The sequence below is a fragment of the Sinocyclocheilus rhinocerous genome, unplaced genomic scaffold (assembly GCF_001515625.1).
Source record: "Sinocyclocheilus rhinocerous isolate Xijiao unplaced genomic scaffold, SAMN03320098_v1.1 scaffold249, whole genome shotgun sequence".
Classification (NCBI taxonomy): Eukaryota; Metazoa; Chordata; class Actinopteri; order Cypriniformes; family Cyprinidae; genus Sinocyclocheilus; species Sinocyclocheilus rhinocerous.
This window is the reverse complement of record NW_015666483.1, coordinates 65,844-80,438: the sequence shown is the minus strand read 5'-3', so window position 1 is coordinate 80,438 and position 14,595 is coordinate 65,844. Positions and strand designations below refer to the sequence as shown.

Genomic DNA, 14,595 nt, shown 5'->3' with positions numbered 1-14,595 from the left:
TATTCCTCTCTCCAACATCTCCACTTCTAAGCTTCTCACAGAAAATGGAGGAACTGGTTTATGCTGGGACCAGACTCTCCCACTCTTTTGCTGCAAGCCCCCAGATATCAACTAAAAAACGGCAGGCCCCACAACAACCAAAGCCTGTGGGCCCAGCTCGCCCTCCTCCTCCTCCTCTGAGAGCTCTTCGGCCACTACCACCACACCGCCAGGGCCCAAACCCTCCATCTGCTGTAGGTGAACCAAAAACAACTGATAGCAGCTCTCAGTGATATGTGTCAGGTCCCTGCTAGGATAGCAGCAACATTCACAAATGTTTACAGAACAAGCCAGTGTGCCTGTAGTTAACTATGGTTACCTGCAAGGAAACATGTGCAGTTATCATTGCTTTGCACAAAAAGGGATTCACAGACAAGGATAATGCTGCTAGTAAAATTGTACCTAAATCAATAATTTATTGGATCATCAAGAACTTCAAGAGGAGAGGTTCAATTGTTGTGAAGAAGGCTTCAGGGCACCCAAGAAATTCCAGCAAGCGCCAGGACCATCTCCTAAAGTTGGGGCACCACCAGTGCAGAGCTTGCTCAGGAATGGCAGCAGGCAGGTGTGAGTGCATCTGCACACACAGTGAGGCAAAGACTTTTGGAGGATGGCCTGGTGTCAAGAAGGGCAGCAAAGAACCCACTTCTCTCCAGGAAAAACATCAGGGACAGACTGATATTCTCCGAAAGGTACAGTCCAATGACTGCTGAGGACTGGGGTAAAGTCATTTTCTCTGATGAATCCCCTTTCTGATTGTTTGGGGCATCCGGAATAAAGCTTGTCCGGAGAAGAAAAGGTGAGCGCTACCATCAGTCCTGTATCATGCCAACAGTAAAGCATCCTGAGACCATTCATGTGTGGGGTTGCTTCTCAGCCAAGGGAGTGGGCTCACTCACATTTTTGCCTAAGAACACAGCCATGAATAAACAATGGTACAAAAACATCCTCCGAGAGCAACTTCTCCCAACCATCCAAGAACAGTTTGGTGATGAACAATGCCTTCTACAGCATGCTGGAGCACCTTTCCATAAGGCAAAAGTGATAACTAAGTGGCTCAGGGAACACAACATTGAAATTTTGGGAAACATTGAAAAATATCTAAATACACTGTAGCAGCAGACTTTGTGAAAATTAATATTTGTGTCATTCTCAAAACTTTTGGCCATGGCTGTACTTTCTACTTCTTTTGAATATCTAGGGATTGTGCTGAAAGGTGCTCCACGCATTCTGTTTATCATTATTTACAGGCCTCCAAAATACTATCCAGCCTTTGTTGAAGAAGAAAGAGATGCATTAACGAAAACACTAGTGTGCTATTTATGGAGGCTATATCTTTAACACCAAGCATTTCTGCAGACTCTGTTGATCTTCTCCTTGATTCCTTTAACTCAAAAGTTAAGAATGTTATTGATGACATTGCTCCTGTGAAAGTCAGCAAGAAGACTGGCAGACAAAAATCAGCTTGGAGAAAATCAACAGCAGTACAGAGTATGAAAAGTCAATGCAGAAAAGCTGAGCAGATGTGGTGGAAGACGAAACTTGAAATTCACTATAGCATCTATAAAGACAGCTTTCATGCTTTCAATGTGGAACTAGCCACAGATAGACAAACTTTCTTCTCAAACCTTATAAACAGTAACTTAAACAACACTCACACTCTTTTTGCTACTGTTGAGAGACTAACAAACCCCCAAGTCAGATTCCCAGTGAAATGCTCTCCGTCAGCAAATTCAATGAGTTTGCTTCCTTCTTTTCTGAGAAGATCAATAATATCAGGAAGGCGATTAGCACATCCTCAAGTTATGCAGAGGTCAGACAGATTCGACCGCAATATAAAAAAGAAGATACTACGTCTGTTTTTGAAGCAATTGATAGCAACATTTTTGAACGAAATAGTACAGCACCTTAAATTGTCAACCTGCTATCTTGACACACTTCCCACATATTTTTTTTCAAAAGGGTGCTTAACTGTTTAGAAGCAGATCTCTTAGAAGTGGTGAATGCCTCACTTCTTTCTGGGACTTTTCCAAACTCCCTGAACACTGCAGTTGTTTAGCCCCTTCTGAAAAAGAGCAATCTTGATAACACCGTATTGAGCAATTATAGACCAATATCAAATCTTCCTTTTATAGGCAAGAAACTGCAGTTGTTAAACCCCTTCTGAAAAAGAGCAATCTTGATAACACCATTTTGAGCAAGATTATTTAAAAGGTAGTTTTTAATCATCTGAACAAATACTTAAACTCAAATGGATACCTGGACAATTTTCAATCTGGTTTCCATCCGCATCACAGCACAGAGACAGTGCTTATTAAGATAATAAATTATATTCGCTTAAATTCTGATTCTGTCAAAATATCAGTGCTGGTACTACTAGATCTCAGTGCTGCATTTGACACTGTTGATCATAATATACTTCTAGAGAGACTGGAAAACTGGGTCTGGGTCTGGCTTTCTGGGATGGTTCTCAACTGGTTCAGGTCATATTTAGAAGGGAGAGGCTTTTATGTGAGTATAGGAGCGCATAAGTCTAAGTGCACGTCCATGGCATGCGGAGTCCCAACCAGGCTCAATTCTTGCACCGCTCTTGTTTAGCCCGTATATGCTCCCACTAAGTCAAATAATGAGAAAGAAGATTCTGGAGACAAACCTTAGTTTAAGTAGTCATGTCAAAGCAGTAACTAAATCAGCATACTATCATCTCAAAAACATTGCAAGAATCAGATGTTTTGTTTCCAGTCGAGACTTGGAGAAACTTGTTGATGCCTTTATTACCAGCAGGGTGGACTATTGTAATGGTCTCCTCACCGGCCTTCCCAAGAAGACCATTAGACAGCTGCAGCTCATCCAGAACGCTGCTGCCAGAATTCTGACTAGAACCAGAAAATCTGAGCATATTACACCAGTCCTCAGGTCCTTACACTGGCTTCCAGTTATATTTAGGATTGATTTTAAAGTACTTTTACTCGTTTAAAAATCACTCAATGGCCTAGGACCTAAATACATACCAGATATGTTCACTGAATATAAACCTAACAGACCACTCAGATCATTAGGATCAAGTCAGTTAGAAATACCAAGGGTTCACACAAAACAAGGGGAATCCGCTTTTAGTTATTATGCCGCCTGCAGTTGGAATCAGCTTCCAGAAGAGATCAGATGTACTAAAACATTAGTCACATTTAAATGCAGACTCAAAACTCATCTGTTTAGCTGTGCATTCATTGAATGAGCACTGTGCGATGTCCGAACTGATTGCACTATATTCTATGTATAATCGTTTTCTTAAATTCATTTTAAACTTCTTAAATCAATTGTTTTAATCATTTTCAATGTTTTTAAATTCCTTGTTTTATTGTTGTGATTATTTTTTTTCTTTTCTTTTATGTAAAGCACTTTGAATTACCATTGTGTATGAAATGTGCTATACAAATAAACTTGCCTTGCCTTGCCTTGCCTATCTCTATCTATCTTTCTATCAAACTGGATTTTGACCTTTGACCTGTACATCAAATACTTACATCTATCTATCTATCTATCTATCTATCTATCTATCTATCTATCTCTATCAACACACAATTTTTTGTTATCCTGTGGCTCTCTCTAGTGGGCAACCTTAGTATGACAGCTTTCATTTCTTCTGGGTATCGAGATGATACATAATTTGGGTTAAGTTAACTGGACAAATGATCTAGAAGGACTTTGAAAAAGTAGGTTTAACAGAAAACTCAAAAAGGTGTTATAATTGTATGCATTGCAAAAAAATTGATCTTTATATTGGATTTATAATAATAAAAACCAACACAAGCGCTGTAGGCAATGCTGGCTTCCAGTTATATTTAGGATTGATTTTAAAGTACTTTTACTCGTTTATAAATCACTAAATGGCCTAGGACCTAAATACATCGCAGATATGTTCACTGAATATAAACCTAACAGACTACTCAGATCATTAGGATCGAGTCAGTTAGAAATACCAAGGATTCACACAAAACAAGGGGAGTCCGCTTTTAGCTATTTTGCCACCCGCAGTTGGAACCAGCTTCCAGAAGAGATCAGATGTGCTAAAACATTAGTCACATTTAAATCTAGATTTAAAACTCATCTGTTTAGCTGTGCATTTATTGAATGAGCACTTTGCGATGTCCGAACTGTTTGCACTGTATTTTATGTATTGCACTGCATTTTATGCAATCCGAAGTGATTGCACTGTATTTTATGTATAATCATTTTCTATTTTTAACTGTTTTATATTAATTTTAAATAAATTTTTGAATAATTTTCAAAGTTTTTAAATTCCTTGTTTTATTGTTGTGATTATTTTTTTATGATTATTTTACTTTCTTTTATGTAAAGCACTTTGAATTACCATTGTGTATGAAATGTGCTATATAAATAAACTTGCCTTGCCTTGTGTACTCGCCTCGAGTAGCCAGTAAAACTAGAGGAACTGCTCGGTGTCTCGCTTGCTGCACCATTCCCCTCTACGAACCGGATATGTTCGCTCCCGATGGACCAATCAAACCTTCGGCGTATTCTGAAGTGTTGCTTCTTTTCACCTGTAAACATTACGGATTTACTGATGTCAAAATGGCCACTGACATCTGCCCTTTAGATTGACACCTCATTTGAACCAATAAGTGCATCTAAGAAGTTTCAATAGGCAGCGATAGCCAAGGAGAGACCAGGATGAAGGATGGTGCCGCCCTCTCTTTGATGGACAGTAGATCGATCCAGTTGCATCAGAGTTTGCAACTGACAGTCTTATCTGATAGCCAATGAACTTCTGAAAAGAATAATATGCCGCTTTAGTGGGACGATTCAACCTGTCACACACAGAAGTCCGTGCGTAAAGGATTATAGTGACTTGTGAGTCCATAACTTCCACTCAAACCACTCAAAGCCCTCTGACTTGTGGATTGATGTGACATTACAGGATATGTTTGCATTCATGGCCATGGTAATTTATATAGGTCTAGTAAAACTCCCTGCAATAACTGATTACTGGCGAGGAGGTAAACTGTACAGCTTGCTGTTCCCTAAAAAGCTTATCGCCGGAAAGAAGTTTCTTAGGATCTGCCACTCCCGTCACCGCAGTAGCTTGGTGAACTATGCTGCTAATGAACAGAGAAAAGGTGCAACAGAATTAGATCGTCTCTGCAAAATAAAGCCACTATACACTGAGATGAGGGATGCCTGCAAAATAAACTATCACCCTGGCCAGGAAATTTCAATTGATGAGCGAATGGTTGCCTCAAAGGCACGAATCGGGATAAAACAATATATGAAAAATAAGCCTGTTCACTGGGGATATAAACTTTTCGTTCTGGCGGACTCAAGCAATGGGTACACATGGGAATTTTTTGTGTATGAAGGAAAGCTGCAGGGAAACAGTGGCAAGGGACTCAGTGATGGAGCTTGTTGACACGTGGTTGCTTGGCACAGGATACAAACTTTTGTTATTGTTTTTCAACAATTTCTATACTACTCGCCCTCTTTTCTGTGATCTCCTTCAGAAGAGGATCTGGGCATGCGGAACTGTACGCACAAACAGAATTGGTTTTCCAAAAAACAAAATAAATAGTCTGGACTCAAAATCTCCCTTTGGCAGCATACGATGGATCAGAAAGGACTCCCTCCTCTTTGTCCAGTGGCGAGACACAAGGGACATGTTCCTGTGTTCAACACTCCACACAGCCCATGCTGGGGACACTGTTCAGAGGAGAGTTAGAGATGCAGATGGACACTGGGTGTTGAAGAACATCTCTGTTCCACCAGCAGTGAAGGAGTACAACCAGATATGTATTATATAATCAACAATATTTTATGTTATTTGAAATTAAATAAAATATGTGGCTCAGTGTTGTTGTTTTTTTCTTTCCATACAGGTGCATGGGTGGAGTGGATCTCTCCGATGCCCTGATCAATTACTATAAAGTCATCCACAAGACCCAGAAGTGGTATAAGACATTTTTTGTTATCACTTTCTGGACATTGTCGTTGTGAATGCCTTCCTGCTTTACAAGAGTATCACAAAAGGTAAAGGAGAGGTACCCATGCACCAGAAGGCATTTAGGGAGACACTTGTTGAGGAGCTGGCAGCGGCAGCTGGCAGACCTGCTCCATCGCCCACTCCACACAGAGCACTTCACAAGCCTGTGCATTTCAGTAGACACAGCACCACATGTCATTTGAGGTGCAGACACTGCCAAGCACAGACACCAGTGAAGTCAGATTCCTGTGATTTATATACAATATATATATATATATATATATATATATATCATGCCTCTGTAAAAGATATGCAGGTTGTGCTGCCTCTGTTCTAATATTTCTCTCAAACCCAAGATGGGGTAAATTAGATTTTCCCTTTGTTTTTCTACCTGTGACAAATTAGTCAACTCCCTTTTTATCCCTGGTAGGTGCCACTGCTGTGTGCCAACACAATGTCACCTAATTTGCTTAAATTTCCCTTTCGCCAGCACCTGCGTTGCTGCTCCACCTCACTGTGAATACTGATGTCTTGCAGATGCTGACTGTTTGAAATTCAAAAGGTTGAATGCCGGGTTCGGGATACTGAAAGATGCTTTCATGTTTCATCAAGCTAATGATCCGACATTTTCTGTGTATCGTTTAAACTCCAAGTAGCTTTTATATCTTGAGGCGTAACATTCTGCCACTTTTAAGAGTTCATCCAGGTTATTGTTGACATGAAATATATAAATATATTAGTGCTGTCAAATGATTAATCACGATTAATCACATCGAAAATAAAAGTTTTTGTTTACATAATATATGTATGTGTACTGTGTATATTTATTATGTATATATAAATACACACATGCATGTATATATTTCAGAAAAATATTTTTTCTTGTTGTAATCTCAAGTGAGTTAGGTCTCCTTACCTTTCCTATTGTTATTGGTAATTGCATCAGATTGGCCTTGCTTAGTTTCACATTTTTCCACTCCTTAGTTTCGCCTCGCCTTCTAACATAATCAGAGCTCATTAGCTATAGCAGTTTGTGTTGTACCATGTGTGTTCCCTTTCATGGGAACTTCGAACTGCGTCCTCTAGGGGTCATTATGGGGAACGCCTCGTCGTGACCCGTGTCTGAAGCATACATTATGTAACCATGGTTCCCTGAGTAGGGAACGAGACACTGCGTCCTCTAGGTTTCTTGCCATGCTGCGGACGCAAGCTTCAGATGAAGAAGTGAATGATGTGTGCTCCCGGCGCCTATTTATACTGTAGTCGCACCGGTAGTGACGTCATGGCTGTCGCCGGCCAACGAGTTGGTGTTTTTTCAATTTATGCTTCAGACACGGGTCACGACAAGGCGTTCCCCATAGCAACCCCTAGAGGACGCAGTGTCTCGTTCCCTACTCAGGGAACCATGGTAACATAAGTAACCTGAGACGTTTTGCATCAAATCAAATTATCAATTATTTTTATCTTTTGCTAAATCATTTGTAATTAAAAGCGTAATATGCAAACATATTATTTTTATTATTAACACAATTAAACATGGGGTAAATTTTACCCGTGGCTGTTTTTCAAATGTACATAACAGATTTTCAATGAAACATTCAAGTCTCCCAGTCATTGACTTTTACAAAAATTTTGTGATTTACAATCACCTCTTCTTAAAAATTGTTTAGATAAAACCAGATAAAAAAACTGGGCATTTATACAAAATTTACCCACTATATAATGCCTGTATTTCTGTCAGAACCACTATCGTCAAAGATGATTGACAATTAGCATGTTGAATCCTGACTGACAGAGGAGGAGTTGGGGATGGAGGAGGGTAATTAGCTATTGAGCAATGCAAAAACTGCTGATAATACTGAGGGACCTTATATATGAATGCTTAGATAGGTGTCGTATTCCCATAGGTAGATGGGGATCAGCTGAGAGTCAGCTGATGCGAGCTTGACTAACGTGACCTGCCAGAACTAACACTACGCTTGATTTTCGCGCTGTCATTTTCTTGCCGCTTGTTTTAACATTGTACATTGCTAGGCAATGCCTTTCACTCACTGAATTAGTAGTTATCAGTTTCATAAATAAAGACAAAATGAGTAAAAGAAGGCAATTTATTGATGCTGAAGAGGTATAAGAAGCACTAAATACTATAAGTGATGGAGAGTCTGATGGTGGGGAGATAAGTAAAGTGTCCTGGGTCAGCTCAGCATCTGACGGTGATCCAGATATCATATTTAGATGTTTTAACCTAACGTTACTCATAATTGTTCAAAATTAGGATTAATTAATTAATTTTTGTTTTGTGATTTCAATCATTTATTGTTCACTTCTGTGGTGCTATTTAATCTGCCCGTTTCCTGAAGAAAAACAAAATCCGAACTATGATGTAATGAATAAAACCATTTTTTGATTACCCAAAGTTTATTTGTGTTGTTCTCTTATTCAAATTATAAATTATAAAATATAAAAACTAAACTAATTAATAATTAATTAGGTGAAGCTGTGCACTTGAATTTGCCATCGCATCATGCAGTGTGGTGAATTATTATTGCTCATTATTGTCTATAGGCAACTTTTAGTAATTTAAATAACATAGGTTAATATATTATCTAATATGATTATATTATCATATATTAATATATTAATTAATGACATTGTAGTATAATATTACACCACCCAAATATGCATTTGCTTCCTTCTAATCCTCGTTGTCAGTGCAGGCTTGTTTAGCTTATTGACCGTTATGAAAAGTGATTAGTGGCCTGCATAAATAAAGCCTTGAACATAAAACAAGAGGACAAATATATAGTTGATGACTAGACATAATCATTTCATGACTCTAGACAATTCTTTGTGAAGCCAGTGGCATAATACATTGAAATAATATGTTTTTTAGTCGTATAAAAACAGTTGTCATGTGCATGGGTAAAATGGGTTTTTTAATTTAAGCTGGCGGTTTTAGATATACAGCGACACCTGGCGGTTCTAGTGTTAAAGGGGTCATGAATTGCCTCCATTATTTTTATTTTTTTGGTACTGTTCTCTGTTCACTTATAATGCTATTAAGATTTTTACACCAAAAAATGTAACTTAGAAGTAATAGGCTATTTTCTGTCCTGTTCTTGAACCCCCTCATCTGAACGCTCTGTTTGAATATGCGTGGCGGATTGTAGACTCGGAAGTAAACGCCCACTGCTATGATTGGCTAATAGTTGTGTATGTTTATTGATGTTACTCACACCTGTGTTGCGACATTACTGTTGGATCCAGTATAGTCGGCACAGCATTGTCTTTTAGTTTCAATCTTTCTGAAAATGCTGCTTTGAATTGTGCCTTGTTTGTAAACGAATCCACGTAAAATCAAGCAAACAAAGGACCAGAGGTTTTAAGCTAGTTGTTTCTGTCTTTTGCTGTAGTGTGTCAGTAGAATATATCAGTTTACATTTTCAAACATTCCTTTTGCTATTAATTATAATAATCCAGTCAATTTTTGTATACACAAGGACTCTGACAACATCCAGTATGCTCACTTCAACTCTGTGATGTTGGTGAGTTTCATCTTATAAACTGCTTGCTTCAGGTCCTTACACAACATTTAAATTGGATTAAGGTCCCGACTTTGACTCTGCCATTCCAAAACATTAACTTTATTCTTCTTTAACCATTCTTTTGTAAAACAATTTGTGTGCTTGGGGTCCTTCTGTTGCTGCATGATCCTTTTTTTTTTCTCGAGATTTAGTTCATGGACAGATGTCCTGACATTTTCCTTTAGAATTCGTGGTCTAATTCAGAATTCATTGTTCCATTAATGAAGGACAAGCTGTCCTGGCCCAGATACAGCAAAACAGTCCCAAGCAGTGATACTACCACCACCATGTTTCATAGATGGGATAAGTTTCTTATGATGAAATGCTGTGTGTTCTTTTCTCCAAACATAATGCTTCTCATTTAAACTAAAAAAGCTCTATATTGGTCTCATCTGTTCACAAACATTTCTTTAGTAGCCCTCAGGCTTGTTCACACGATCTTTAGCAAACTGCAGATGAGCAGCAATGTTCTTTTTGGAGAGTAGTGGCTTTCTCCTTGCACCTCTACCAAGCACCATTCTTTGGTGCTTGGTATTCAAGATAGTCTGGATTTAGTGTGCGTTAAGGGCACTGCGCTTTGGTGTTTTTAAGAACTGGGACAGTCTTGCGCACTTACTTCCGGTCGCGCGCACGCGCTCTCAAGTGGCCAATATCGCAAGTGTGGGTATTTGGACAAGGCATAGGTCACAGGGAAGAAAGCAAAACACAACGGAGACACAGAACAGACTGACATGTTACAATAATGACATCATATAATTAAAAAAAGATACATGATGAAAAACTTGACAAATTTCTGGACCTTTATAAGGAAACAGCCAAGCGAACAAAACTACATAAATGTTATAATAGATAAATGAAATGTTTATTTTAAATTTATTTTATTTTTATTTTTTTTACATTTCCAATTATTTCTATTCACGATGTCTAGTATTTGTACAGGCTTTACATTTTTATTTCAATGTTGTAATTAGCAGTTCATTTTATTTTATCTTTGAAGCAGAATTGTTACGTGACAGCATTAATTAAAGTTTCTTAAGGGTCAAGATAAAGTTATCTGCATCCCTGCACTCCATCAAGCCACTCCCATAATAGCTGTCACCACTCAAATTAATGCACGACTCAGATTAACTGTATAGCACGTGTGTAAGACTCTAATACAATTATAAAGTATTTTTTTTATCACAAATAAATCTTTCAATGAGTAAAACTGGCTGTGTCTATAGTATTATAGACTACACAACATTATAATATTATTTTCAAATTAAGTTTTAAATTATTTTTATTTTAAATTATTGTCCCTGGATCAGTAGGGTACTCTTGTAATAAAGTAGCAGTGGCTGGGACAGATTTTAAGCATCAGTTCCACTTAAAAAGATGCAATCTAATCCTGTTTGCATGAAATAAGCCTGCTCCCGAGCAGGTTTAAGCTAACAGACCTTTTGCTATGACAGCAACTACGGGATGAGCTTCGAAGAACCAAACAATCCAACATCATGCCAAATCGTCAACAATCAAATCCAGCTAACTGAGTTAGCGACGTACCATTCTCTAAATAAAACAGGGCAGTCACTGACATCTGATTGACATCCCATTTCTAAAAAAAAAGCATTTCTGAAAAGATGGACTGTAATTTCAACTTCAAATTAGCTGCTAATCCTAGAGATTCACATACTTTTGCCACTCACAGATATGTAATATTAGATCATTTTCCTTAATAAAAAAATGACAAAGAAATTTTATTTCATTTGTATGTTCGGGTTCTCTTTGTCTACTTTCAAGACTTGAAAATTAATGATGTTTTGGGTCATATATACTGTGTGTGTGTGTGTGTGTGTGTGTGTGTGTGTGTGTATATATATATGTATATATATATATTAAAAAATATAAAGGGTTCACAAACCTTCAAGCAGCACAATGTGTGTGTGTGTGTGTGTGTGTGTGATAGAAATCAGATGGCATAATTTGCATTTTCTCCAGGAAATTGTTCGCTTTGCAAAGCTCTCCTTTGAAATCATCAGCTTAATTGCTACAACATTTTTGGGAGCTTTTTTTGATTTGAAGGTCTTATGTAGATAATATATCTTGTGATATGTCTTCTGCTCAGGCTGGAGTCTCCTACACGTTCGCTATACATGGAGGCGCCTAAAGGAGTGAAAATAGAAGCTGACGCAGGTGATTTCCAAGCAACTTGTAGGAGCGATTTACGCCTGGAGTCGAAAGACGGAGAGGTAACTGTCCTTCATTCTGTCCTGATGCTGTTACTGCCAGTGGGCCTGATGCTGTAGTTAATGTACTCTGAGTTGTGACACTTCCATCTGCCATTGGTTGTCTTCAAAGTAAGTGCTCTTTTGACATCCATATGTCTCCTTCTCATGTTCAGAGGGAAACAGGCATTTACTTAAACATTCATGCTTTAATACATCTAGATGACAGTTATCTGACAGAAATATCCATGATTAAATTGTACAGACTGGTGATGTGTTGATAAATGATCTGTTAAATAATCATTATTTTTAAATGAAAGAAACTAATATGCAATATATATTCCAAGTGTCAGTACTTTGTGTAATTCTATTTTAATTGTGTTCAACTTAAGTTATAAAATTAGCACAGCTAATATCTGCTGACATAGTAAAGTCATGAATTTCAAAGCTTTAGTAGAAATATATTTTAATGAAATAACCAAAGTGTTACAATTATCCCTGCTTTCTTGCAAAAAGTATTGGAACCAATGCAGAAATTTCTAAAACAGTGATGGGGGATATGTCCCCATTTATAAAAACTGCTATGCCCCTGGGTTTTGCCATTTGGCCTGCAGATTAATAGTTAAACGAGTCTCAGTGAGGACAAAGGACTAGGCTTGAATCAGCTCTCGTAGTTTCAGGTTATGCTTTCTTGACTTTCTCCCATCTGTCGCATATTCCACTCCAGTACCCCTCAGCATTTTCATTTGTCGCTCCTTTTTTACCAGGAGAAACAGACACCTCCACCGGCTTGAGTGCCCCCTTGACAGTTCCGGTTTGCGCATCAGCCACCTCAGAGGGAAAAAAAGCCCTCCCTCACTCAAATTTGCTCGGTAGCAGATGTGTGGGGAAGTCAGCTGAGACCCCTGCTTAAAAAATGTTTCAGGTCATTTGACAGGAATGCTTCCTTGAGGCTGTCAGTAATGACTCCTCTTACCTTTTTATACATTGACTAGCTCCTCTCTCAGCCTTGGTAATACATGCCTTCTCAAGGGTCCCATGAAAAATAGAAATTGAGAAATGAGACAGGTTCAGCTCAGGGAAAGGGCTAAAAGTAGTGATGCACCGATACCGATACTGAGCTCCTGTACTCGTACTCCTACTCGTTAAAATGCCCCGATACCAAACGCCGATACCACACAGCATGTGTTAAGTGCCATATTCAGACAATGAAACACCGACAACAGAACAACAGACAGCAGAATGGAGTTATTAGAGATTAAGGATGTCTACGAAGTATATGTATGCAATGAATATAATGTTAAACATTCAGTATTAACGCCTGTATAGCTGAAGTGCGCGAGCTGATAAAAAAAGCACTCTGAGTGGATTGAGCGCGCGGGCGGCGCAGATGCGCGAGCTGAGCTTGTCGAGTGAATATACCTTTCTCACAGACATCACTAGAAAATTTGTAGTCGGATACGTCAAAAACAAGTAAGTAAAACAATGTTACTTAACGGTAGGGAGGGAGAGAGAGAGAGAGAGAGAAGAGAGTGTTGTGTGATCTTTGATGTTCACTCACTTAGCACACGCATCATTTGGATTAAAACTAAATCGTAAAAATAAGACCATTTATAGGGGCATTCACTATAAACATAATTTATTTTTAACCTTAGGCATACACGACTTTCTGGCGAAAGTTGAATCTAGCAGCCTGTGTGAAATGTGCTAGGCTGTAGTATTCTGCATCAGTACAAATACGTGCACGCATTGCGCGTGTTTTGCTTGCTTGAGTGTTTCTGCATTATATGAGTGGCTTTGGAATATAAATCGCAGCACGTTTCAGATGAAAAAAAAACGCGACTTCTATTTCTGAAAATATCACAGTTGGGAGATTTATAACGAGTGGTTCCCTGCATTATTACAGCAAAGTGCGTGATTACAGTACTAAGCAATGCAATGGAGCAGCTGAAATAATTTTTGATATTTTTTTACTAGTGGGTGCAGGACACTATAGTTAATTTATGTAAGTGAGGATAGCAAAATAGACCAGATATAATGTTTGATATTTTTTTACTAGTGGGTGCAGGACACTATAGTTAATTTATGTAAAGTGAGGATAGCAAAATAAAATAGACTGTGACAAATCATACCCAAAAATTCTTCATACAGTGGACTACCAGTAAAACTGATAGGACAAATCGTTAACGGCTGGTCTATGTGGTAATATAGAACATCGGGCAGGACATCCATATGCTCTCCTAAGTCCTAACATTCATCGACCTCAAATATGGTTTATCATCTGAAAAATGTATGTAGTAGCAACTTTACATGGCAGCTCAATCTAATGTTAGCCTAGAAAAAAGTGCGCTGTTCACCTGTTTGTGCGGAGTGTGGAAGCTGAACAGCAGCGCGCTTGGGCTACTTACTGCATGACAGATGGAGGCGCCGGTGCGATCATTTGATATTAAAATACTTCATCATTTTTGGTCATACAGATAAGAGCAATGCATCTTTTGTATCTGTAAAGACTCTACGTTTATTCGTGTGCACTCAGAATAACAACGAAACGTTGCGCTTTTGTTAAATAATGAAAGCAAACAGGATGCACTTTCTGCCGTCTCAGACTCTGTGAACTTGAGCGCGTCACTTCGAAACTCCGTGTATGCTTGCCTTATTACAGACATGAAAAATATATCTATAGAGAGTGAAACTTTTAAATTAAAAAAATTCAAATAGAAAACAAATATTCTCAGATTATGTAATCCGTATGAAACATGCATACAGGCGCATA

The 14,595-nt window shown here is 38.4% G+C and overlaps 1 protein-coding gene across 1 annotated transcript in view; it reads left to right on the top strand.

Annotated features, from left to right (window-relative positions):
- Nucleotides 1-14,595, top strand: part of LOC107732320 (delta-sarcoglycan-like) — a 102,655-nt gene that overhangs the window by 81,703 nt on the left and 6,357 nt on the right. Inside the window, exon 5 of the mRNA XM_016543603.1 lies at nt 11,723-11,846. Coding sequence (XP_016399089.1) covers nt 11,723-11,846 — 124 coding nt within the window. The remainder of the gene's footprint in view (nt 1-11,722; nt 11,847-14,595) is intronic.